This window comes from Cryptotermes secundus, unplaced genomic scaffold (genome assembly GCF_002891405.2).
Source record: "Cryptotermes secundus unplaced genomic scaffold, Csec_1.0 scaffold709, whole genome shotgun sequence".
Taxonomy (NCBI): Eukaryota; Metazoa; Arthropoda; class Insecta; order Blattodea; family Kalotermitidae; genus Cryptotermes; species Cryptotermes secundus.
In genome coordinates this window covers 1,638,530-1,665,444 of record NW_019738358.1, presented here as the reverse complement: position 1 = coordinate 1,665,444, position 26,915 = coordinate 1,638,530, and the positions used below count along the sequence as shown (strand labels likewise).

Genomic DNA, 26,915 nt, shown 5'->3' with positions numbered 1-26,915 from the left:
TTCTGAAATTCCTACTCCACTCGTACACTTGCTGCTGTGACAAACACGCATCACCATACTGAACCTTCATTTGTCAATGAACTTCAATCGGTTTCACACCTTCAATGATCAAAAGTCGAATTACAGAACGTTGTTCTCCTTTCGCGCATGTACGTAGTGGAGCAGCCATCTTCAAACTGGCACTGTGATGGTGTTCTGTTTGTCTGCTTTATACGGCCACCTATAGGATACTCTTTATAGCACTGGTAACATGTCTGCCAACTTACAGGACAATGGCGCGATATTTAGAATTTTTATGTGTATTACAGTTTTCATTTGACTCACCTATGTATTAATACACAGGACCAACCACAATTTAACCTCTGTATTTTTCACATATACAAAGTCAGAGATAACAGAAGAGAAAGGCATACAGAAATATCCCCACTGGATCAGGCTGATCTCAAACATGAGAGCTTCTGCATGGAACGTCAGACTTGATCCTAGACCACAAAATCCTCTCACCATTCAATATGAGAACATTCTATATAAAAAATGATTTCTGAAACTGATATGTGCTAGATCTGAGGCTCTCACAGCGAGAACTATAAACAGTCTTCTGGGGGATGTTATACCATGTGGTCTGTTTAAAAGTGTATTGACATTTTGGAGTAACATATTGCCTCTGTATTCACGGTCAAAGCATAGGCCAAGCTAGCACCAAACATAGGCTTCCTTGTTGTGTGTTTTGCCTACTCTGTTCTGCCAGACTATACAGCACCACATTCCAGAAAACAGCACACCCCCTTTAATCCATGTATTCGGCCAACATTCACCATATATAAAAAGTAACAATGTAGTAGTTATAGGATATGAAACTACTATTTATTGCTGACTCTAACAAGCATGTTTTGCTGTAACTTTAAGTAAAACTATGCCTGCACCAAATACAACATACAATGAAGATGTACAGAAAAGCAGAGGTGCGGGTCTACGCATTCCTGACACTGGCAATGGATGGAGTTAAGATGTCAACTTTCACTCGTCTGTTTTACGCAAAGAAAAGCTCACTCTATCTACTGCATGGGTGGTTGGGCAGGTCCCATAGTTGGATTTCGATGTGGTGAAAAGACAAGNTCAAATCTTACAAGTACTTTTTGTTTCCTCCTAGCAATAAAACCCAGGTCATTAAGCATACAGCCAGTTTTCATACTAAGCTTCAATAACCCATACATTTTCCTGTGCTGATTCATATATTCTACAAATAAATTCACATTCTTAACAGCAGTTTTTTAAATATATATAAATGTGATGCCGCTAAAGCATGTGAAGAGTTTGATACACATGCATTGCATGTGGTGTGGTAACTGCATTTACCCTCTATTCCACGCTGCCCCCAAGAAACAGTTTTACTGCAACTTGATGTAGAGAGTTCAGCAGCTGTCACTGCTGGAAGCATTTACGTAAGTCCTGCATTTTGAACTCAACAAGTGCAATCTGCAGTTGTTCTTGAATCATGAATCTCCTCCCCTTCTTTGGTATTACCTTGGGTTTTGGAAAAAGTAAGGTCACACAGGGAACTGTGGCTTTTCCTGAAGATATTCTGGAATGTCCTAACACACTGACAAAATTCTACTTGTGCTTGCCTGTGAGCAGAACAGGTATGAATTTGCAGTAATTTGTTGCATGTTCAAGTCTACAGAACATATGATATTCTGACCTCAACAACAAAGTCACACATAATGACATAGCGTTCTCAAGAAAAGTTCTTTGATTGTGACACATTTCCTTCTGTTTTGTTCATGGATGGATATCATGAATATTCAGCACCATTAACTCAAGTCACTTCACTTCTGAGCTTGAACAACAAATAAAATGTCTTGAGTTCTGCTCAGTGCTTCCTCTCTGACAGGAAGTATCAACAGACTGTAAGACTGCAAAAGCAGTTCTGCCTAATTTGAAGCAGAATCTTATGTATGCACACTGGTCTTTCAAATGAGCTATCTTTTGGCAAAACACACAGAAAAACAAACATTTCATAAGGAGTTACTTCTGAATGACAGAAGCTCCAACTTTTTAATGGATTGTATATCACTATGCAAAATATACTCTACCTCCACCTACAAGAGGAAATACATCCTAACTGCAATGTGCCACAGTGCCGCCAGCTGAGAAACTGATCACACCACATACAAGATCCAAAAAAAAACCTTATGCATAATCAAACTCTGATAAGTACAAAAATACATGATCCTTACCTGCTGCTGCATGAGATGATGGGAGAGTTGTTGCTGCGTTACATGCTGCTGTTGCTGGCGCTGAGGATCAGGTTGCTGTGGCTGTTGCTGCTGTTGGTCCACAGCACCATTCTGAAGACCTGGTCCACCTGCACCAGGCTGAGGTTGCTGCTGATTCTGTGGTGGCTGGCCTGGGCCAGGCCCAGGCCCTGGTCCTGTGGCAGGAGGCTTGCTACTTGCTGTTGGTTCCACTGCACTACCCCATGACCCTGACGTCATCAGTTCATCCGGAAGATCATTTTCCAGGTCAAACATATCCATGTTGGTAAACTGGTCTGAATCAACAAAAACATATACAATCATCTCCTGCGTTCACAATTTTAAAATGCTGTATCTTCACACACAAGAACTGTGAGACTGTTAATTTTCAGTAGAAACGTGTTGGGCCCATAACTCAGAGGAATGTGGATCAAAACCATGCTCTGCTACAAGTTAGCAGCTACTCCTGTCTTTACATCCACTTCTACTTGCAGAAAGTTTGCTGCTTCATCTCTGGTTCAGTTGTGCTTACGGTGCTCCCTAGATTGGATGGGTAACCATGCTCATGCGGAGAACAGAAAGTTTAAATTACATATAACCCAACTATTTACTTCAACAATTGGTTCAAAAGGATCTCCAACATAGACCCCCCACCCAAGAAGAGTACAAAATAACAACTCAAAATGTAACAGTATGCATACTTGAAGTGTATGCCAACAAATGAATTTACAAAGAACACAAGAAAACTCAGGATGATGGAAAAAATAATGCTGAAGCAGAATTGAACTGAAACGAATTTCCCGTTCTAGAAAATATGATTTTCAATAAGACAACAAAACTCTGACTCCTCGGGTCGACATGAAACAAACCTAGACAACATTATGTAACCCGTTCAAACATGTCTAACACAGACTGAGATATCGAGAAACATTGTGTAAAAACAATATCCATGAAACTTGACACACAAATTGTAATTCTATGCAACACTTCTTTTTTCTTGAATGTTTAAAAAGGCTTTCAAAATAAATCATTATGCAGCATACCTACACCTGAACTTATGCCTCCTGTTGCAACAACTCTCTTTCTCAAATCAGCCTCGGTCACCACACCAAAAATGTAATTCAGAAAATGCATGAGATCCTGACCAAATCTAGTGTCTAACCTTGCCAACTGACAGTAAGCAACTAAGACGGGGCCTAGATGTCAAAACCCGGGTAGCCCATCATTCTCCAAAGCAAAAAGGGAGGAGGCCATGTAACAGATAAGATTATGGGGCTTGAAATTGGAAATATGTCTTGACACAGATATCATGGCCAGGAGGGGGGATGACGAGAATGGAATACCAAATGGATAAGGACACACCAGAGCCATGGAATAAAGGACATGGCTTACGTGAAACAGACGACGGTATATATTTCAGGAGTAGCATCAGGTTTCTTTACCAGTTTCCCGCTGTAATTGTAATACAGGGCAAAACATGTACTTTCAGATTCTAATATCTACTGAAATATTTGCAGCACAAATTCTCAAATCTGGCCCATACAAATAATCTAACTATATATAATAGGCTAGTCTTGTCATGCTTCACGGTAGCTCTATTGCTAAATGCAAGAAAACACAAAGATATTTACACAATCACATAATGGCCCAATGGGGCATCAGTGCTACAATGCAACATGTGGTTTCCATCACAGATTCTTTTGGCACAAAGTGATAAGAGGGAAGGGAAAGGATTGCAGTAGGAAGGGGCTAGGAGATACAGACAAGAAACTGTGTAAGAGACCTCCCACTGAATTTTCAATTGTCGTTACACTCGCAGAATTGTGCGGACTATACATAAAAATCCAACAGCTGCACAGCTGCAAGGATAAAAAGATTTAAATGCATGAAATGTTACAATTAGGCGATGGCTAGCAAGAGGAAACCATTAAATTAAACTGCAATTTAAGCGAGACACGAATTCCCAGATGCGGCAACAGGCATTAATATTTCCCTCACAAATCCCTTAGGTGTCTCGCAGAGGAGACCAGGGTTTAAAGTTTCGGGTCTGAAGATGGCTCTACTTCCGAAAAGAAACAACACATGAATGCAAACATTTCACATAAGTGCAATGAATGTATGCATAACAGGGGCCATTTATGGCATTTACTGTGATCTGAGTGGACTCTGTATGTGATCTGCTCACCCCTGGTCTTGTTGACTGTGCTGCAGGTCTCATCATACTCGGAAAGAGTGCACAATATCAGTCTCTCTTCTGCAAGAGTGTACAAGTGATCTGGGGGAAGCCCTCAGACACACGCCTTGTACATGGTACAAGGCATATGCCTACTACAATTGATTCAATAAGCAACAATGGTCTTCTGAACGTACATTAACATTACCAAATAATCAAAAGAATTTTATGAACACACCTGAAGCCTTTTATTCTCCATAATAATTAAACGAAGTTTTGTCCCACAGAATTCTTGAGTCTACAGGAAGTGACCTATATAAGTTTTATACTGAATTAAAATATATAACCTAAGAGCAAAATTACTTGTTGAGCTTATCTGAATAAACACTTGAACATTTCAGCATACTGCAATTAGAGCAAGGAAGTTGGGATGCCATTTGTAGGTAACTCCTGCCAAATACATGCTATATAATTTAAAATCTTGTTTGATCATTACTTTATGTACCGATGTGTCCTTTATGTTATATAATTCTTGCAGGTAAGAGGTTAATTTGGACAGCAATGCCCCAAGAGCATCAATCACCATCATACTTTCTGTTAACATGAACAGATTTTCTACTTTTACACTCTTCATCACAAGCATGCAATGCCTTCAATCACCCTGATGAGAGCCAACAGTACCCTTACTTTTCTTCACATGTAATGTGACAATCAGTTCATGTAGTCGTCTTAATAGAAAAGCCTTTTCTACATTTTTACTGACCATACAGCTTAAGGACTTCATGCAATATTCTAACCTCCAGGTTCAGTTCAATGGGCTTATTACAAGAATTAAAATACAACAAAGAAGCCTTAGTCCCTTGGCTGATCATAAATATTGTTCTCAGCTCATGTCAAAACAAGCAATGAAATAAAAAATGTTATTTATGTAAATATGTCCATGATGGTCTTCAACAACAAACAGTTGATGGTTAACTCTTAAGAAATTAAGGTTATGTAATGAAAAAAGTAATAAAATTCCTTTGGCATGGACCTAAAGTTAAGGAGCTAACTCGAGATTATTTGCTGCTATTAATGCCTTTGTCTGTCACAATATGAAAATAAAGGATAAAATTGGAAACCACCATGGTCAAAGAGACAGGCTCAATGTTAGTCAATTAGTACAGCATTTGGTATCAGATGTCATCAAATGTGACATACTACTGTTTAGAGGAAAGAATGGGCATGAAATACACCTGTTGTTATTCAGAAGTCATTTAAATGAAGTATTCTGGGTTTTTCTATGCAACTACAGTCACCACCAAGCAGCCTTGGCATTTCTAGCTGTAGTTCTAGGGCAGGGTATGGCCGTTAGAGGGTCAAAATCTGTTATTACCGGATGATAATGACTGAACACCTCTGGTAGTGATGTGATAAAAATGGCACATCCAGCATGCAGATGGTCAGAGAATTTACACACACAAAAAAATTATCCTCCATGGAAATAGTACAAATACCAGAACACTGCAATGGAACCTGGACTGTTTTCACTTAAGTCCCACTGATAACAAACCCAACTAGAGAAATAAGTGTTAACGATTATTAACTGGAGGTCTGAAACTACACAAAGCATGTGCTTAGGCCGGCATAAAAACTAGACCAATTCTGAAACAAAATCATAACCATAGTTATGCATGGCACAATGTTTCCAGGATCCTTTTCAGTATTATCAAAGGCATGTTCTTAATGGAAGGTATCAAATGTATAAGCAACTAGCATCTGCAACTGCACAAATTAACATTTCAACCTCTAATTATTTTTCATTATAGCTACTGTTGTTGTAATGCATAATCTGAGTTTATCAGTCTGGATCTTTGTCTCTGAAAGACAATTTTCAATTCAATATGGGAAAATTGTTTATCAAATTTAATTTGTGGGCATTCTATCAAACTATATCCCATACATTACATAAAGTACAAGCTAAAAATACATCAAACATCTAAAAAAAAATCAAATAACAGCACAAATTAAACGAATGCGGTGGGGGAGTAGAATTACGATAGCATCACAATGTCCACATCTCTCCCTCATTTAATTTTGAGCCAATAAAGTGATGTGACGCCGGTCACGGTAGCCGAGCGGTCTAAGGCGTGCACTGTTTTCGCCCGCTTGGAAGGCGGACTCGTGGGTTTGAATCTCACTCAGGGCATGGATGTTTGTGTGCGTTTTTCTGTGTCTGTATACAGGTAGAGGCCTTGCGACAAGCTGATCACCCACCCAAGGAGTCCTACCGAATGGCTAAGATCTAGAAAAACCGAAGTGAACAGAGAAGTTCATGGAGGTAGGCCTAGGCCCACTGGGGCTGTAGTGCCAAGGGGGAAAAAAAAGTGATGTGACATTTCAGATACTTGCTGTGGTCACTATGAAGATTTCTGTCTTCATGGGATGTGAGGGAATGTACCATGGCAGATGTTTACCAGTGTTTCAAAGGAATGTGCTGTCTCCATCCTCATGACAATTAATTCATTTTTCCACCCAAGACAGGGGCAACACATTCCTCCAAAACATCGGTAAACATCTACCACATTATACAGTGCCACAGCGCAGAAGACGGTTATATTCAACAAACCAATTTCTACAATATATGGAGAGAACATTCTATCACTGGAGACTATTGCAACTTCATAACTTTTAAGGTTAGTTCTCTGGGATGTGCTGTGTGGTTTGGTAGACAGGCACCACTTCCATCTTCAAGGTAGAGCAATACTCTACTTCTACCCTGAAGTTGGAGGCGGCAGATTTCGTCCCAAATGTTGGTCCCTGTCTACAAACTATACAGAATCAAATCAAAGAAGATCATTAATTCAATACTCACAAATAGAACCTTAAATTGTGATTTCCTATAATCAGAAACGTGGCAAACGTACAAATCTGAGGTAAGTGAAATGGGAACCACTTTACACATAATCTAGTAACCATGCACAGTTACAGAACTTTAAAAATACATAACAGTTATTATGATAATATTTCTGAAGATAAAAAACATGGCAGTCATGCAAAACTTTTAATCATTTTCAGTTTAACAGTGATAGCTAAAAATACAGTGAAAATAAAATTATAAAATCAGCTATGAAGACAGATTATAGACATACTAGAAATCTGTGTGAACAGCATCTGGAAATAAAAAATCACAAACATGGTGACTAAAAGTCTAATGGCTTTTCACCATCATATAAACGACAAACACCATTTGAATGGGAGATCAAACCTGTCAAAAGTATACCAGTGGGTTCATGGCAAAGGATGACAAGGCAAATCCAAATGTACCTGAGAAAATATTTCTTACAAATGGAAGTTGTGACCCCATTTTAATGAACAAAAATGTACATTTCAGGAAAAAAAAGATGGAAAACTTAAAATATCACCTCTTTAATCAGAATTTTTGCTGAATACTTGTCCCTCAAACGTTACATATACAAAATGAATCTTATCCCTCGGCTAGGGCCTTCCAAAAATCAAGCTGCACTATAATTTACTATATCCTGACCACTTCAAGAACACCTCCTATTAATTTCCTTACACAACTCACAATTTCATTCACAATCCTTCTCCTCCCTATTCCTGCAATCTCTTTGCTCTGTTGCTTAATTTGACACATCAAATTCTTTCACCTCATCCTTATTGCTAACATTCATTTTGTCTTCTTCCCCTCTTCAATTTAACTCCAGCTGCTTTAGAGATTAAATCTTTACATGTTCTTTCCACAACCTGCAAAAAGGCAAAGGTCACATCTACCTGTCCACACATTTTCTCTACAAACTGCTCCATAGATTTTGACAAAATTTTGCTCTGAGGGTCGGTACTAAAAGTTTTCAGAGAATTTGATTTTTGTTCAGTCTAATATTATACCTGCTTTACATGAAGCTAACCCTGAACTGTGTCATTGATGTACTGACAATCATGTGATTCTACTGAATAGATAGAGGCAACTTCATTAACCCTCTTGGTGTCAAGTTCAATTGTAAATCAAACATTTGCTTCTGCAGATTCTAAAGGGTTCTGACAATGGTATATAATACTTGGAATTATTGTTTTTTTTTAACTTTGTCCATCATCTGGTATTATAAAAAACTAAAGAACAACATTTCAGAAACTGGGTGTTTCCATCCTCAGGTGAGGGGTGAGCTTCCACCATATGCCAAGAATTACAAAATCTGTTTAATGAAAATCGTAACCTGAGGCATGATCTCCAGCTCAAAGGTTACCCCCAAAGTTATATCAACTCAGTTACTAATTCCAAGGGTAGCAGTTGTCCAAATAAATAGTTAAAGCCTATGAGTTCTGTGTATATCCCATATGTTAAGGGTGACACAGGGAAGTTCAAATGCATAGGGAATGAGTATAACATAGAACAATCTTCAAAACTAAACACTCATAAAAACCAGGCCAAAAAGACATCCACAAGAGACACCAGTGCATCTATAGCATTCCCTGTGTATGCAGCAGAAGATACATTGGTGAAACAGGCAGACTGCTGGCCATGCAGGTCCATGAACACAGACATGATCTCAATTACGTGGTATAGTCATTAATTTCGTGGACTGTGGTTTTATCCCATCATATTACAAGGTATTCACATAAACTTAAACAGATCCACATCGGCCCTCAAAACTGTTTCCGTTGGCCGCTATAGAAGTCTGTCAACATTGATATAGCTGCCGAAAACACTGCTGAAACATATTGGCGGGAAATTCCCATATGACGTCTCTTGTAGCATTGACGACCTCCTCGGATGACTGAAATCTACGACCACGTAGCTTTGCTTTCAAGCGGAGAAAGAGAAAGAAATCACATGGTGCGAGATCAGGTGAGTACAGAGGGTGTGGCAAAATGGTGACCTGTTGCCTTGCCAGTTCATCTTGGACAAGAACAGAGCGATGTGCAGGGGCGTTGTCATGTAGCAGCAGCCAATTCTTCCTACGCCAAATGTTTCGCTGGGGGATTTGCCTAGTTTCTGGCAGAACTAGATGTTTGTCCGTTGTTCAAACTGCCACATTTTCGATTTCCGCCACTCACATTTAACTACAGAACACAACATAGGCTGTAGCTCTGCTTACACTGTTTGCACACAACTGCCTCTTGCTGTGACGAGAGATGAACTGATAGGGCATCCTATCGTGCCTCAACCTATCCACTGTAATGCACTGCAATGACACTTTGCAGCCAGTCCACGAAATTGACTGTGGTAGTGGGGGTCTTATAAAAAAAATCAAAATTAGCCCAACATGCCTAAGAATAGGGTCACTAGGTCGGCTGGGATGAAGCTAGGATTTTGAAAACTGAAGGTAACAGGAGGTATAGGATATACAAAGAATCTGCCCATATGTCATACTTAACCAATATAAGCAAACCTCTCTGGACATTTAGCGTATCTGGCTTCCCCTTATCAGCAATGAGGTTAGCAAATCACAGGGAAGAGCAGTATGATCTGACAGATTCTTCCTATTTCTATTAAGACTTCAGTCCTGAGGGTTGAATGTTTATTCCACAAACTGGGCTATCAATTGGAACAAAAAAAAAAGGTTCTACAACATTCTCCAATAAATCTTATGCACTGGTTTTCATGGACCTTGTTTCTTGGCTAGGTTCACTGCATAAAATTTCCACCTCCCTTCCTTAGTTTCAGGTCTGTGCATGCTTTATCGCAATTTTTGCTGTACATTTTTCCTGTTATTTCCTTTTGGCAAAACATTTATATACTGACAGGTTGTCCAATGATTGAGGTTAGCCTTTCTACAGCAGTGTTTCTCAACCGCCAGGCCGTGGCCCAGTATCGGGCACTCGTCTAATAAAAAAAATTTAGCGGGCTGCAGTCTCACAGAAGGTTGAGAACCACAGTCCTTAGGGACCCATCAGACTAGGTGCCTCCCTCCTCACCTGGGGAAAGAAACATCCAGTTTCTAAAATATTTTTCTCCTTTTTTCTTTTTGAGAATACTGGTCAATTATTTATTTATGGTTTATTTAACAATGCTGTCAGTAGCTTCGACTATACTGTTGAATAACAGGATGGTTAACAAGTAATAAAATGGAATGGAAGTGGAAATAAGTTGTTGTGGCCAAATGTGAAACACTGTTCTTGGAAGGGATGAGGAAAATTATGAGGAACCATAGAATGTCTCAAGGCTGAGATTTCCGTCTGGGACTTCCTGAATACGAAGCAGGAGCATTAACCACTTGAGTGCTATATTTGGTTTCAATCGTAAGACATGCCGAAGTAGTTTACTTCATTTCAGTTATGTTTAAAGCATAGAATATACTGCAGTAGGGACAGAAAGTGTTTCTAAAGAAGGTATCTTAGAAAGGTTAGAGAAATATGCACATCAACAATGCTTTCTTTCTGAAAGTAATCTGCCTTTGCACAAACATCCAATTTCAGACACCAAATCTTCAGGATTATCTTCAACCACCACCTTGATAAATATCAAAAAACAATGCCCCTAAATCTAGCCCGACTATGGATCCCTTTTGGCCAAGGAAAAATGTCAATAGAAACCCATACCAAAACCATAAACATCAAGACAGTTTTCGCACCAATTTCTTCTGGATAAGACACTAAATTATGCAACTAATTCTACTGTATATGTTTGTCAGAGTGAAGCCTACAGTTCAGGTAATATGCTCAGTTCTGTTTCTAGGGCTCAAGCAGTTAGTCGCTGGCTTCCACTGCAGCAGCCCGGGTTAGATCCCGGGTCTGGTCAAGTGGGATTTGTGGTGGACAAAGTGGCGCTGGGGCACATTTTCTCTGAGTACTTCGGTTTCCCCTGCCAATCTTCATTCCACCAATTGCTCCACAATCACCCTCGCCTATCATCTGGGGCTGGTACAATAGGCCAGAAGTGGCCGCAGTACAAGGGACTTAGTCCCACCCCACTAGCAATAAAAAAAATATATCGTTCTGTTTCTGCTTTATGCATGACCAAACCTAACTTTTAATATATCAAACAACAGACCAGCAAGTTTAGAGGACTCAGAAAAAAAAATGGCTTGTTTCAGAGACTCCCTCAGGTTTTTCAACATTTCACATAGTTAGACTAGAAAGGATTCTGACGATGGTGTATGCTGTATCCTGCCCCATTCACCTGAGGATGGAGACAGATCTAGTCTCCGAAACATTGTGGTTTTTTGTCCTATATACCAGACGATGGATAGAGTCCAAAATAAGCTGAACAGTTCTGTATTTCACACAGTAGCAACAGGAACTTCTGAGGTAAAGGCATCTCTACCACCTTTCAATATGGGGTCTTAACACTGTTCCATGGCCTGAGCTTATGGGGGAATGTGTAAGCAGCCATTTCTTTCCAAATACTTGCCAATTTCACTTTACCCGACAGCGTCTAGATTATTCCAACTGCCCAACCTGCACCACCAGCCTGAAGTTTCCAGAATGACTACGTTCAGAAAAAGTGTCACAGAGTTTGTGAGGCATGCAGCTGTGCTGAGTTTGATCATGAGCCTAGAAGAGGCATACAGTGTTCATGTGTGAAGCAAATGTGTGTACAGTAAGCAAGTTAGTTCAGTGCTGGCAGCAACAAGTGGAAGAAAGTGTACTGGTGGACCAGACAAGCCAACACCAAGACCTTATGTGGTTGGTGACTATCAGATATTAACTAAAATCTAGAAGTTTGTGATGATGGTATATTAATGCAATTACTGAGTTTTTCGATATTATCCATCTTCCTGCTTTTTGTTTAAAATACACCATTTCAGAGACTGTATTATGTCTCAATCTTCATGTGAAAGTCTGCTCAGTTGGGCCCAATCAATAGAGATAGTCCCCGTTAACTAGATTATAAAAAGTTCTGATAACAGCATATGACAATCAGGATTAATGGGCGACTGGACTTTACCCATCATCCAGTACTGTAAAGAACAATGAAGAACAGAATATTCTAGAAACTGGATCCATGATTGGCATTAGCTCTTTCTAACAAACCCAACTAAGTAGGTGTCTCCCACCCTATCACCTCAGGATGGACGACACATCCAGTTTCAAAAACGCTGTGTTCTCCAGTGCTCTTCAGAGTACAGGATAAGTCCAGAAACCCATTAATCCAGATATAAGCTGTTCTGGAGCACAATAGCTCTTCAATATGTCTCATGGTATAAAACTCATTCGTCCCAAAAGAAAACAAGTGCGCTTCATTGCAGAATTTACACTTACTCTCCCACCGGATACAATGAACCGCTGTACCCAGGCATATAATTCTGGTGTAGTGAATGGCTTGCATCATACATATACTAATTTTGTTATTACACTCTTGGTGTGTTTCGGGTACACTAATATTAACGCATTCAGAACTGTTATTAGGTCTGCAGAAAATATTGTTTAAATGTACTAGCAATAGAACATAGTCACTTTCGTCAGTCTTGTAATGTTTCAAATATTCTTAAACTAGTGAGGCATGTGGTTGTCATGGTAGTGACTATGAACATACCACCTTCTAGGATATGACACTGTGCAGTCTGGTAAAAGTTTAATGACATTTCAGAGGAACATTCTGTCCCTATCCTCAAGGCTGGGAAGTACATTCCTCTGTTCACTGATACCAGACTACACGGTGTCACATCCTAGAAGATAGTACACTTCATTCTTATACTGGCCACCGTCTTCATTGACTCACCCAAGTCAAGCATATTTTTTGAGTCCCTGCTACAAGTATTTCACCTCGACACTGCCGGTTTGCCTACCCAAGTTATGCTGCAAATATACTTGATATATGATAATAACGATCTTGAAATTTTGATATCACATTATTTTCTGAAGACATCTGACCATTAATTCTGTAATTTGTTCCATAACATTCTCAAAACAAAATCTTAAAAATAATTTCAAAATAAAAAACATGAAATTCATATTAAGTCTGACTAAATTTCCAGAAAAATTGTGTCCGTTAAAGAAAATCTTCAACAAAATTATAAGAATCTTTACAATATGACCAGGAATATCAATAAATGCCATATCTATAACACACTGCAGTATTATAATCTGATGTCACAGTTGATCCTGTCCATGGTGTATCTCGCTTGCATTCTAAAGACCAAGGGATCAAAACATTTATCAATCAATATTCTGCCCTTCTGCTTAACTGTCAACCCTTAACACAGTTTCAAACTACAGTATGTGCCAAAATAAGCAGTACTGAAACTTGCACATGTTGAACCAGCATGTGCGCTTGTCAACGGGGCATAGGTCCAGCTGCACGTATTCCCAGTAGTGAAATGGAAGTTGTGTTGTGCAGCTGTTGTTGGAAATAGGTCTCTCAACAAAGGAAGAACTATTCATAGTTGAGCATTATTTCCGCTCATACAGAAGCGGTCACCAAACAACTCGCTTCCTTGGTTTTGAGCAGCCAGATGTTATCATCCAGAAAACGTTACATAGTACACGTGACGATATGGTGTGCCCTCTCAGCACACGGTATATTAGGTGCCTATTTCATTGAGGATGAGGAAGGCAATGCTCTTACCGTCACCCAAGAACGCTACAGGGACATGGTGATCGGACCATTTCTTCAGATCTGAGAAGGATCTGTCATGCAAGGGGCCTTCACATGAACAGACAGTGGTATCAATAGGATGTATTTTCATTTCAGTACTGAATATTTCGGCGCATACTGTGTATGGCAAAACTATTACATCCCAACAAATCCCTAGCACCATGTATCCGTGGACTTAATTGTAACCTTTAAGTACTTTTTAGTTTTGCTGCATTCATACATGACAAGTTTTAAAATATACCACTACAATTTTAATTCCATAAACACAACTGCAAATTAAAGTAGAAAATGACATCAAAAGCCTGTTAAGACATCATAACCAACCTGAAGAAAATTATTGAACAATATCACAGCAGCACAACTAATGACCAGTCAGGAGTGATCTGTGGCTGTTTTTAACGATTCCTTTACAATGGAGTACTGTACAGCGTTTCCTTTGAACACGTGATAAACAATGCTTTGTATATGGATTTCAGTCTTTCTTCAGGAAGATACAAATATAAGCTCAATATGATAACTACCCACAAAGATGTTTTCTATCTGAGTTCTGTCATACCTTCCAATATTTGTATATGGAACCTATTATTCATTCATCAGTAATCTGTCAGACGACAGGTCCACAATCTCTTCCAAAACAGTTCCTCCACTTAATGCGATCTTCTGTTTTTGGAAAGAGACTATCCAGGAAAAGTGATAATGTGGTAGTTTTTCCATTTGCTTTCCACATCGCAGTACAGCAGCCGTTCAAACCACTCTGGTCACGCCTGTTGCTATACGAACTTGAACCATCTCGAGCATCATTTGTTCTGTGCTTCAAGTCGCTACTGATGACGCTGCTTCCGGCATCAGTTTTTGGTGTCTCTCTTCGTCTGATGCCTACCCTTTGACCTGTCCAGCAAGGGAGGCCCTGCCAGTAGCTACGCTGCCGCTGGTATAGCTCTCAGGGTCCTTAGCATACTCAAACCCCCTCACCACGATAAGGCGGAGACACCAACGAGAGGGGGAACCTATTTTTATAAACAAAAATAGTCTCTTAAGAGTTTACAGTATCTTGTAAGCAGCATCACTCACTACACCATCAGCATACGACACGAAAACTTTAATATCTTGCACTTCACACATTACAGTTAAGTGTTTTTCAGACTCATTACACTGAGAGTTCACACGCACTAAAATCATTCCTCACTAGTGAAAAATCTGTAGGAAACTCAGGATCACCACTGTGAACTGCTTGCAGGAGCCAGGTGAACAGAAGTGTGCAGCTTTGGGTTCAAAGACTTCTTCTAAATGCACATATATCTGGAGCAAAGCTGGTGAAGCTCACACACTAATCGCCTTCTATGCCAAGCCATCTTGAATTACAATCCTTGCCTGATACAGGTTTGTGTTCCCACAATGATTCCACAAATTAACACCCTGTGAGCTGTGAAGGTCATTCATTCTACACCAGAAGACAGCGAACCTTTCACTGAAGGGACAAATGAGAACTTATATGCTTGGCTGAATCTGACACTTTTAAATATTTTCAGAATCAACAAAAATGAATGTCTAAATTATGCATGATTCATTATTAGTACTCACCATATTAATGTGACACATGGTGCCACTTACAGTTCCTGGTAAGTCATCCAACATTTCGTTCAAATGCTCATGTTGCAATGTTCCAGACTTCAACTGCATGGTCGTCATCTGTCATCTGCACTCTTAAATCTGATTTGTTCACCTTCACTAAAGAAAATGTTTGTGGACACAGAAAATTATAACTTCCTCCCACAGTCTTTTAAACCACTGTATTCTGAATCACATAAACAGTCTATAAACATCAGCACACTTCAAAGAAATTAACTTCTCTTTTTGTCTGTCTTCACTCTGCAGGTGAGTCAGTTACAGCTCTAGATTATCTGGAACCTTTTATATAGCAGTAATAAAACACAATGTGGACAGATGATATATGTGCCTCAGGAACTGCGGTGAAGGCACTTTGTTCTGTTGTCACAAGTCTGCTACAAGCAAGTTCAGCGATTGTGTTGAAACAGTCCCTTACATAATAATGCGTACCATTCTCATTGTACACTAAACAAATAAAAGCTCCTGATGGCCTCTGTTCATGAAAATTCTACTACAGAATAATAATAAACAAATCATGCTGTAGGCATATCAAAGTTACAATCTGAAATTTCCAGTCATCTGTTAACATGGTGTCCATACAGTAGAACTCTTCTGGGGTGCAGACTGCCATTTCATGCCTCTCTTGCAGTATTTCCTGGTATGACTTCACAGAGTTATATGCTTGCTTGGTGTCTTCACAGATAATGGTACCAGCTGGTACACACAATAGTCTGGCTGCCTCGCACTTTGAGAAGAACAGTACTCTCTTTTTTTTTAACCTAGCTTCTGTGTTCAAGCTTCTTTTACATTATTCTCCACAAGGTCATGCCAGATCAGTCACATTTAACAATACTACAAAAGAGATTCAGAGACGGAAGAATACAGCCTTTACAACACCACAGAAGAAGGGAAAGCTTAAAGATTGAGTTTCATTTTATTTTCTGTTTATCTGAAATCTTTAAATCATCTATATGCAGAATTCTCCAGATGATTTAAAAATTTGAAGAAACAGAAAGTGAAATTCAACTCTTTTAAACCATCCTTACCCCTGTGGTGCTGGCAAGGCTATACTCTTCAATCTCAAAATCTCTCCTGTAGTTAGAGTAAATGGAGCACCAGGACAGCTAAGTCAGTATATCAACTGGGCTACAGGCCAGATGACTGATGACCCAGGTTTGATTCCTGGCAGAAGCAAGAGATTTTTCTCTTCTCCATAATGTCCAAACCAGCTCTGGGGTCCACTCAGCATCCTATACAACAGGTGCCAGAGCTTGTCTGCCCGGTGGTAAAGCGGCCAAGGCGTGAAGCTGAACATTCGCCTCAATCTAGTGCTGAGGTTAAGAATGGTGAAGCTATACATCCACAAATTCACATGTCTTCAAGGCACACCACTTATAAATAGGGAAAAGTTTGCCTTATCTTACAGAACTGTATATGTTCTATGCTATGGATATGAATATACTTATTGGCTTCATTAGAACTTAATTTCTCACACAGCAGAAAAATGTGCAAATTTGTTTTCTGTAACATTATGAATCCTACCTTCTGGGATATTACATGTCATCTAATAGAAATTTCCTGACATTTCAGTGGAATGCATTGCATCCACCTTCATGGCTGAAGAGTAAGATGAGTAGAAAAGCTGTCAATGCTGAATGAGGCTGTATATTCTTCTGAAATATTGGTAAAAATGCACCAGACTATATGGCATTAACATACAGAAGACAGTACTCTTCACCGTCACAGTTACGAAAACCTCAAATCTCACATTATTTTCCTTAATTTGTTTTAAGAATAAAATCACTTTCATTTTAAAAGCCTGTACCACTGTATATATCTCATGTAGAAGATATTCTCCCTGATGAAGCACATGCTAAGTTGTTCAGACATTCCTCATCAACCAGAAATGCCAAGTCAGTCTTCCAATTTTCATCCTTCAACTAGGGTATCTGAGTTAGCAATGTTTCTTGTTAAGTTCCACGCTATCTTAAGGTCTTTACATTAAGTTCAGCCATTGAACACTGGAGTGAATACCCAAATCTTGATCAGTGATATGAACTATTTGTCATTCAAATACATTGCTCATATGAAATGTGTACATTTCACACCTATCCTTGTTACATGGTTCATACTCAAAACCACTTTCTAGAGAACCTCATTATAAAAACAGTTAAAAAATAGTTCCCAGTTAGGGAACATTTCATGTATTGCACCACCAATCCTTTTAAAAATTATCCACCATACTGGGTGAACTGTCCATGTCATTCAAGATTTCACAACCTTACACAAAGGTTGCGGTGCCTTTCACAGCAACCATACAAACTGATTGAGTACTGACAACTGTAACCAAGGGGTTAAGAAACACTGTCATTAAAAGAAAAACACCCACACATTAATAAAACACTGTACTGCTCCTGTTGCTGAAATAATATCACTCACTAGACACGTCAATCACAAGAATAAAAATACAGCAGTGTCACGTAATTACACACTGAACTTAACTTATCAAAAGAAATATATTCAAATAACTTATAACCCCATATTAAAGGTCCATATTGTAGCATCATGATCTAACACCACGTGTGCACTTTCCACATCATAAATTCACTTGCCATCAGATGAAGAGATGGAGAAAATGTAATCCACAAACCAACTGTAGTTTGCACCATGTCGAATAAGTGTTATTTGCATGAAAGTATTGTCTTCTTTTGTAAACCACAACCTTCTGACAATCACATTCACTACAGCAGAAGTATAATTATTTACACCATCACGAATCCAAAAAGAATAAAATGTATGTATATAATGCTGAAAAGTATTACGTCAGTGCTTCAAAGACCTCAAAAGTTCTGTAATACTGGAACACAAGGTCTCATTGTATCTACATGTAGAGAAGTGCTATTTAGTCTCTAGCTGCATTGAAGAACTGAAATCTCTAGAAAACAAGTCTTTTTCACTGTACAATATATGCATATTTCATCTATCTAAGAATATGACTGTCAACAAAATAAACAGAGGATCACATTCCCTTGAATATGATCCTCTACATGTTATGTCGACGGTAATATTCTATCGAATACGATCCTCATATTTGTTGTGTCATCGGTAATATTCCCTTGAATACAATCCTCATATTTGTTGTCAACAGAAATATTCCCTTGATTACGATCCTCACATTTGTTGTGTCAACGGTAATATTCCCTTGAATACGATCCTCATATTTGTTATGTCATCCGTAATATTCCCTTGAATACAATCCTCATATTTGTTGTCAACAGAAATATTCCCTTGATTACGATCCTCACATTTGTTGTGTCAACGGTAATATTCCCTTGAATACGATCCTCATATTTGTTGTAACAACTGAATACAATCCTCATATTTGTTGTGTCAACAGAAATATTCCCTTGAATACGATCCTCATATTTGTTATGTCAACGGTAATATTCCCTTGAATACGATCCTCATATTTGTTGTAACAACGGAAATATTCCCTTGAATACGATCCTCATATTTGTTATGTCATCCGTAATATTCCCTTGAATACGATCCTCATATTCGTTGTAACAACGGCAATATTCCCTTGAATACGATCCTCATATTTGTTATGTCAACGGTAATATTCCCTTGAATACGATCCTCATATTCGTCCTAACAATGGAAATATTCCCTTGAATACGATCCTCATATTTGTTGTGTCAATGGTAATATTCATACATAGATCAAATATGCAGATATTGTGCAGTGAAAAAGAATGGTTTTCCAGAGATAACAGTTCTTTGATGCAAGTCAGAGACTAAATACCAGTCAAGTAAATATGATCCTCTATTTGTTGTGTTCACAGTCATATTCTTAGATTTTACATACACTACAAGCTGCATTCTACACAGTGCATATTTGATATTCCAAGACTCACTTCATTAACAACTACACTCTGTCCAGGGTCCAACAGTGGTTTCGTATGAAGACTACTTCAAGGTGTAGCAAAATACTGAATGACATATAAAATCAACAAAGGTACAACATGTGGTAATCAAGTGACGGATTATATCACGAATCCAAATAATTTAAAAATACTGAAATGAACAACAAACCTAAATCCAGAAACTGAAGCCATCACAACATTACACTGCAAGCAACTAGAATGAGCAAAGAGGGACATAATTTCTAACAGCAATCTCGTCCGTTCTATGAGGTCTCACGTCAGAGAAAAAAATTCATGTTACTTGTATAGAATTCTTCCATGAAAACTGTGGACATACACGCTCTTTAGCCTTCTGCCAAATTCTGAAATATGCACAACTAAACCCAGTGAAATCTCAGAAACTCTAATAAAAATGTGAATATAGGCAATTTTAAATAGCACATTATAAACAAAATTATCACTGAACCATGTGAGTGTACAAAAATCCAGGATTTGAAACTAAACATAAACAACATGTTAACATAAAATACATTTTTCAGCATAAATTATTACTCTTCACTATATACTTACATTACAAATAAACTAAAAATCACAACACTTCTTGCCTGTACCTGTAAACAACCATGAAAGCCTGATAATAGTTATTTAATTCCCTAGTATAGTAAATAAATGTTTATTACTGTAGTTCTTTAGCGATACTGCAGTAAAGTAAAAGTAAAGCTATCCCTGTAACAGACCGTAAAGGCCCATAGGGTCATGAGACGTTGAGGGTCCCACATTATATAGACAATCGGCTCAAAGACGGCAGTAAGGTTGTCAGCCTTACATGCCGGCCGCGTTTTACTCCCCAGGAAAATTATTTACTTAATTCCTGATACTCATTTCTGATAGAGGCTTAGTCACCCCAGGGCCATAGTGAGGCTGGAAGGATTAGGTCAATTGAAAAAATCCAATGACCTCATTGGGACTTGAACCCGCAACCTTCCGGCTTGTAGCATAGTGCCTCAACCAGCTACGCTACCGCGTGCCCGAGCGATACTGGAACAACTATTAAAAGATTATTAATTAGTTATATGTGACAAGAAGGGTCTTAAACCTGAAGTGTTCTGTGGTTAGTTCTTGCATTACACAACTGTCAAACATGGAGTATCAATTGTCCAAAAGTACATCTGGATTCTTTGATCCAAAGCAAGCCTAAACACAATAACTTAGCTTTAGAGGAACAACTCACTACCTAGTCCCAGTCAGAAGTAACAGAAATGATTCCATCACCAGAACCATCAGATTAATCCAAAGTGTCATAAGACAAACATCGGTCTTCCTTCTATTGGGCCCCCTGCCCCACATAAACTTAATGACATAAAAAAAAAGTAACATGTGAACAGCATCCACAGGATTTGAACCTGACAGAAAGGAAAACCACAGCATTTTTCTTGTGTGCTGAATATAGCCTCATACAACTGTTTACTTTATAACAAAGAAAAAATCAGTTTTTATTCACATAGTGGCAAAGAAACAACTGGACCATTTAAAAAATGAAGTTGCAACATAAAAAATTACAATAACCATAAACCTTGAATTGAAAGTATATTTAACTATAGAGTATGGTAAGCCGGCTTCATGAATATATGAGACATACAAAGTGGTATCATTAAGCTCTATTAGGTTATTTACGCTTGAATGTGGCTCCACTTTCAAATGCATGTGCATATTACTATGTTAAAGCAACAGTTCACCAAAACTCTGAATGGATGAAGTACTTCACATATATTCAACTCGAGTTTTTTGTGGTGAACATATAAGAAACACTGCGCTAATTAAACAGTCACTGTTTTGTATTAACAACATAAATAACTACAGCAAATGGAATGATTAACTTAATCCATATATAAATTGTAATAAGACCATTCTGGCACAGCAAGTAAATTACTAATAATCTGGGTACTACACATACAAGTATTCACTGACAAGCAAAATTAGAAAAATGTTTGTATCCACCCACATACAGACCCTGCAGTTATTTGATAACATGTTATATTTTATAGTTTAAGGACCAAAAATAAGGACAACAAATTTAGGAAATGGAGCCATACATTTTTCAGATCCTGCAGGAAACTCCAGGTGACAAAACATTCTTTACAAAGTGAACCTCTAGTCCAAAATCAATTGTCACTACAGCTGAAGCTTTTGCAAGGTGACTGGGATTCTGTTAAACTGTCAAAAGTAATAAAAAAAAAGGCCTAATGATGTTTAAAGAATCACAAAGCAAGAAGTGCTGTAATAAAGTTATATAAACACTGCTTATATATTAAAACAAAAATACTATCTATATAAAATAAGCAGAAATATATTCCGTGCTAATCTAACTGAAACCATCAGACCAGCATAAACAGTACAAAAATTAAAATGCACTGACAAAATGAGCATGCTGTACTATTGTATGTGCTAAGGAAATGTTTAGATATTGAAAAATGTATCATGTTATTACATAGCCTCTCTCTTAGATTTTGTTCTTTAAACACTGGACAGGTTATGTTAAAGATGCAGTAATCTGTTTTAATGTACAGTGTGCATAAGGAATTATCTACGAAGCTAATAGCAATGTATTAACAGTAAAGATGATCTAATAAATGGCTTCTCTATTTGTCATGTTGTCCAGCTGAGGATCAAAATCACGGATTCATGAACATCAGAAATATCCTCATATATACTAAAAAATTAGACTCTGATACTTAAAAAAATATGACAATGAAACGGTCTAACTAACTGAACAACATATCAACGCCAAGAAAGATCATCCTGCCTGGCTGCTAACAATGTTAGCAATGTTTGTTTTTGTTATGTTATTTCAATATTGTTTCCAGTCCCTTAAAATTCTAACTGATATACACCCAACCTTAACCAAACCTCTGATTTCTAACAAACAGCAACTTATTTTCAGTTTTCTAAATAAAGTAATCATTTTAACAAAACTAAAACCAACCCAATTTTAAAGAACCGGGAACAATACCAAATAACAGACCAATGGAGTTTAGGAAATAAAGGAAATGGTACTGGGGAATAAATCAGATTTACTTCTCTTCTGTGGGTTCCATTGTTGTTGGAGTTGGAGTAGTTGTTGCTGTTTGCCCCCTCCACCATTGTTCCCCAGAGTTGGAGCCAAGTTGAAGTGCATCATTAAAGGCGCCATCGGCACTGTGGAGTGGATGGTAGGTCACAGAATATTATGAGAAAACAGCAAAAGAAACAAAATGTACTATCCAATGTCTGGTTGAGATGACATGTTTTAAGTTAACCTCCCTCTCCTCTACAATAACATTTACAAACAACCCCAAGCAATGGGGAGGTGTTATAACTTCCTGTTGATTAACTGGATGAAAATATAAAGATGTTTCAAGGAGGTGGGCAATGAAGATGAAAATTTTATTCAACAAATTTTTAACTCAAAATACAGGCTACTGAGAAGGCAGTGTAGCACAAACCACCATTTAAAGTTCAAAAGCATTGTAATAAGGGGCTAGTTAAAGCAATTCATGCAAGGTTCATGCTTAAGAGCAATAGCCACACTTAACATTGCTTTTATAAAACATTAAATGAACAACAAACAACACAATCAACAGCAAGGTTAAGAGTGGTCATGCTTACAATACCTTCATGCTATTACATAGTTATTTATGGTATGAATCTGTATGTGTGAAAACATGCCAAAATAAAGACATACTATGAGGCAACCATATCAATCACTACAAGTAACCAATGAAACAAAAACGAAGTAATTCTAATTAACATGCTAGTCGAATTATCTTACAACCTTCTTATGCCAAATTTCACGTGAACTCGTTTTCCAGTGCCCTTTAGCAATGACTTTCAGCATTACAGATTATAAGGAGTTTATTTACAAAACAACTTACTACTCTTTTTTTAAATACACCTGGCCATAATGTCAAATATTACACGGAACGCCTTCCTTTGTGCTTATAAGTGCTAATAAATCCGTGCAACGTATATTTTCTTATACTGTGCTACAAGTAAAATGCTAAATTATCATACCTGAAGAATCCGAGGTTCCTTGGAATGGATCAGTCATTTTCTGCCGCTTGCTTGGCGGCCCATCGACGAGATGATCGGCCATATCTCCCTGTTTACCAAGCCGTGCCTACTTGCCTACACAGTATCGTATTTAACAGAATTTGAAACGGCTACACATGGCTCATTATAAACTTGACCACATAATGGATCCTTGATTACTACTGTGCCAATAGTTCGATGTTTAATCCATCCTTCAAGGCACATATTAATTATCCACAGTCAACGATGGGGCTTAATGAAGCCACAAACTGGCGGATGAGCCTACACAGTACCTCTCTCCATCTTCCGACGGAACTCACACAATGATCCAAAAGTAAATCACCCACGATTTTTCATTTTTAGACGCTATTTTAACACACACTGACCAAACTGTATTACACAAAACACATTAAGTCACTAATAAGATGAAAAAGTGCCCATTGGCTAAACTAAAATAACGGTAATTTCCAGAATAAATTCCAAATTTCCACACAGTCTCAGTTAGTCAAAATGGCGGCTGTTGATGAAAAGTTTTTCTACGCTTGTCAGAAAATTTCCGACTATTAATGAGCATTCGACGCTTCTATTGGACAAGAAGTGCCATGTGACCGAATGGAGTTCTGTTATTGGTTGTACCGATTCTCGACGACTATTCGTGACGTCATATCTATGAACGAAGATAGCCGAAGTATAATTGCTTTTTGTGGAGGGGTAGTGAGAATATCGGAAATGTAATGAAACATAACACAAAGCGTCCTGAGTCTGAATAGAACGTTGGTGATCATGACTTGAACGAAAGTTGCCAGTATAATGAACAAACAGAATCCAGTCCACCAAAAAAAGAGTAACTACGACGTTATATGTGATTTCCTGTTATGCATTCTGCTCTAAATGCCGTAAGAAAGCAATTTGAAAGAAAAGTAGGAAGATATATCACAGACATCTCAACTAGTGATACGGGTCACAGAACTCCGCATCGTTAAAACGTTACATAGGCGATTCGGTGATTGATTTCCTTTCAGGTTCAATGTTATCTAGAATGTTTGTGGTCGATAGCGTGCACACGTGAAAAGTGGTAACGAATATAAACTAAATTTTTACCGGAATACTTGGATTCATTCATGAAAGTGTCATAAGCTGCACTGGCTATTCAAAAATGACGCTGTGAAGCGACAGTTGCAAGAGCTCTAGAGGGGGTTGGGTGACACATGGTAAAAACAGGTGTACTGAATGCAGAATCGCTGTCATCTCGTGCTACCACAATCAAAACATGACATTGTGCAATGTGACGTATAGTATGTTTATGTTATTCCTGCTGAAAAGGCGGGAGAGCATTGGCCGTGAACGTTTGACAACACTGTCGCATCGTGCACTGATGTCACGTGGTTTCACCAATCTCCGACTGCGCGCGAAGTGTAGGCAAGGTCATGGACGGTGGTCGGCGTTACGCCAAAAACGACGTTCCTGGAAGGTATGAGCCGGTACCTCTCCGGTAGGAACGTTCCGCTAGCGATCGTATGTATACGTTTCCGGCCAGCAGTGGAGCAATGCTTAAAGTAAACAAGATGGTGGATATGATCAAGAGCGGTGACACTGATCGATCCACTTGTGCGACGCGTTATGTAATCGTGGAGGCGTAGCAGAGAATGTAGCAGCGGTACAGCCATTGCAGATACAGAATGACCTTGAGGTCCCCATTATAAATTACATTTCCTCGACGTCTCCCGTATATATCTTGCTCGTCTTCATTCTTTTTAAGCCAATGATCGCGTAACAGACTTGAAACGCAGAGAAACTGTGCAAAGTTCAAATTAGTCAAGGTCATTATTGGCACTGCCTCTTTATAAATAACTCACACTCGTGCGGCAAGCGGGGATAACAAGGTCATACGTGTTTCACTTTTAAATGCCTAGCCGAAAAATTCTTTCGTATCGAATAGACTTCAATATCGCCTAGGGAAATAACTGCATGTGATTAATTTTACACACCTCCGCCGAGCGGACTTGAGCAGCGATAACGGTTTAGACTTGTATTCGGTGGGTACGCGGGTCGAATCTCGAACAGGAGACCGGCTTAAGATTTTTACTCAGTCCCTCCATCAAAATGGAGGGCCAGTACCTTGATTGGGGAAATGACTATTTCCTTAAATATTTATTTCCAATTCATTATTCATTAGCCTGCCATCTGACTGCATAATAGTGAGATTGCATGGAACAAACCACACACCCCTCAGTCATAATTGCAACTAGAGCTTTAAGATCCTCAAAACAATATTCTGGTCAGATTCTTTATATGGTTATGTGAAGTATCTTTAGTCAAGATTTCTGTACCATTGCACGTGATGTGTTGGTTGTTACATAATAAAGTGATTGCACTAGATGTACCAAAGGATGTACTATTATGGAATTAAGTTCTTAATAATCTTCTACCTGGTACAAAAAGCCTAAGAAATGAAGTGAGATTATTTTAACTGGCCCTAAAACGATTTATTCTAATTCATTTTATTCCTTAGACATATTTTGATTGTAATTTTAACTAAAATAATTACTATACCTAATTTTACATATCGGAGAAGTTCATGGAGGTAGGCCTTGACCCACTGGGGCTGTAGTGCCAAGGGGGAAAAAAAAGAAAAATTTACATATAATAACCATATTTATTAATTATATGCATTTGTGACTTGTGTATAATATATTCAAATTTTTATGACATTTTATGATCTATGGAACGGGAATAAAGGATGATGATGATCAGTGAGTTAATCTGTTTATTGTATCAAATTGAGAACAAAATGTTTCAGTCTTAACTGACCATCATCAGGTGTATACATGTAAAATTATAATGAATATTTATGAATATGTAGTTTAAAATGGACCCATTTTTGATCAGTATAATTACAGTTTCCTAATTGGTGTTGTAAACTGTAAAATCTACAGTTTGGAAAGTTGTAAAAATACATTTTATATATATAGGCCATGAATATACTGGTTGGTATTTTAAGTGATGTATTCGTATCTTTAAGTTGGTTCTTGGTATTATTTTTGTTATTTTCTGTGTCTCTTACTCGCATGTACATGTGGGTGTGTGGATGTTAATATGTATGCAGGTTTTGCAGTATTGGATATACACTGTTGTGGATCACCCATGACTCCTAATACAAGGTATATCAGGAAAACATTACAAACCAAGAATTCAGCCCACTTAAAAGCAACAACAGCACATACACCCCAACACACTAAATATCCATATTATTACATTCATTCATCTGTAATCTGTCAAGACGACAGGTCCACAGTCTCTTCCAAAACAGTTCCTCCATTTGATGCGATCTAGAGGTTTCTCCTTCAA

At 38.2% G+C, this 26,915-nt stretch overlaps 1 protein-coding gene across 1 annotated transcript in view; it reads right to left on the bottom strand.

Annotated features, from left to right (window-relative positions):
* Window positions 1-24,082, bottom strand: part of LOC111870880 (CREB-binding protein) — a gene marked incomplete in the record, with an annotated part of 110,653 nt that extends 86,571 nt beyond the window's left edge. The window contains 3 exon segments of the mRNA XM_033754038.1: window positions 2,238-2,551; window positions 22,575-22,694; window positions 23,550-24,082. Coding sequence (XP_033609929.1) covers window positions 2,238-2,551; window positions 22,575-22,694; window positions 23,550-23,631 — 516 coding nt within the window.
* Window positions 24,083-26,915: the final 2,833 nt, after the last annotated feature.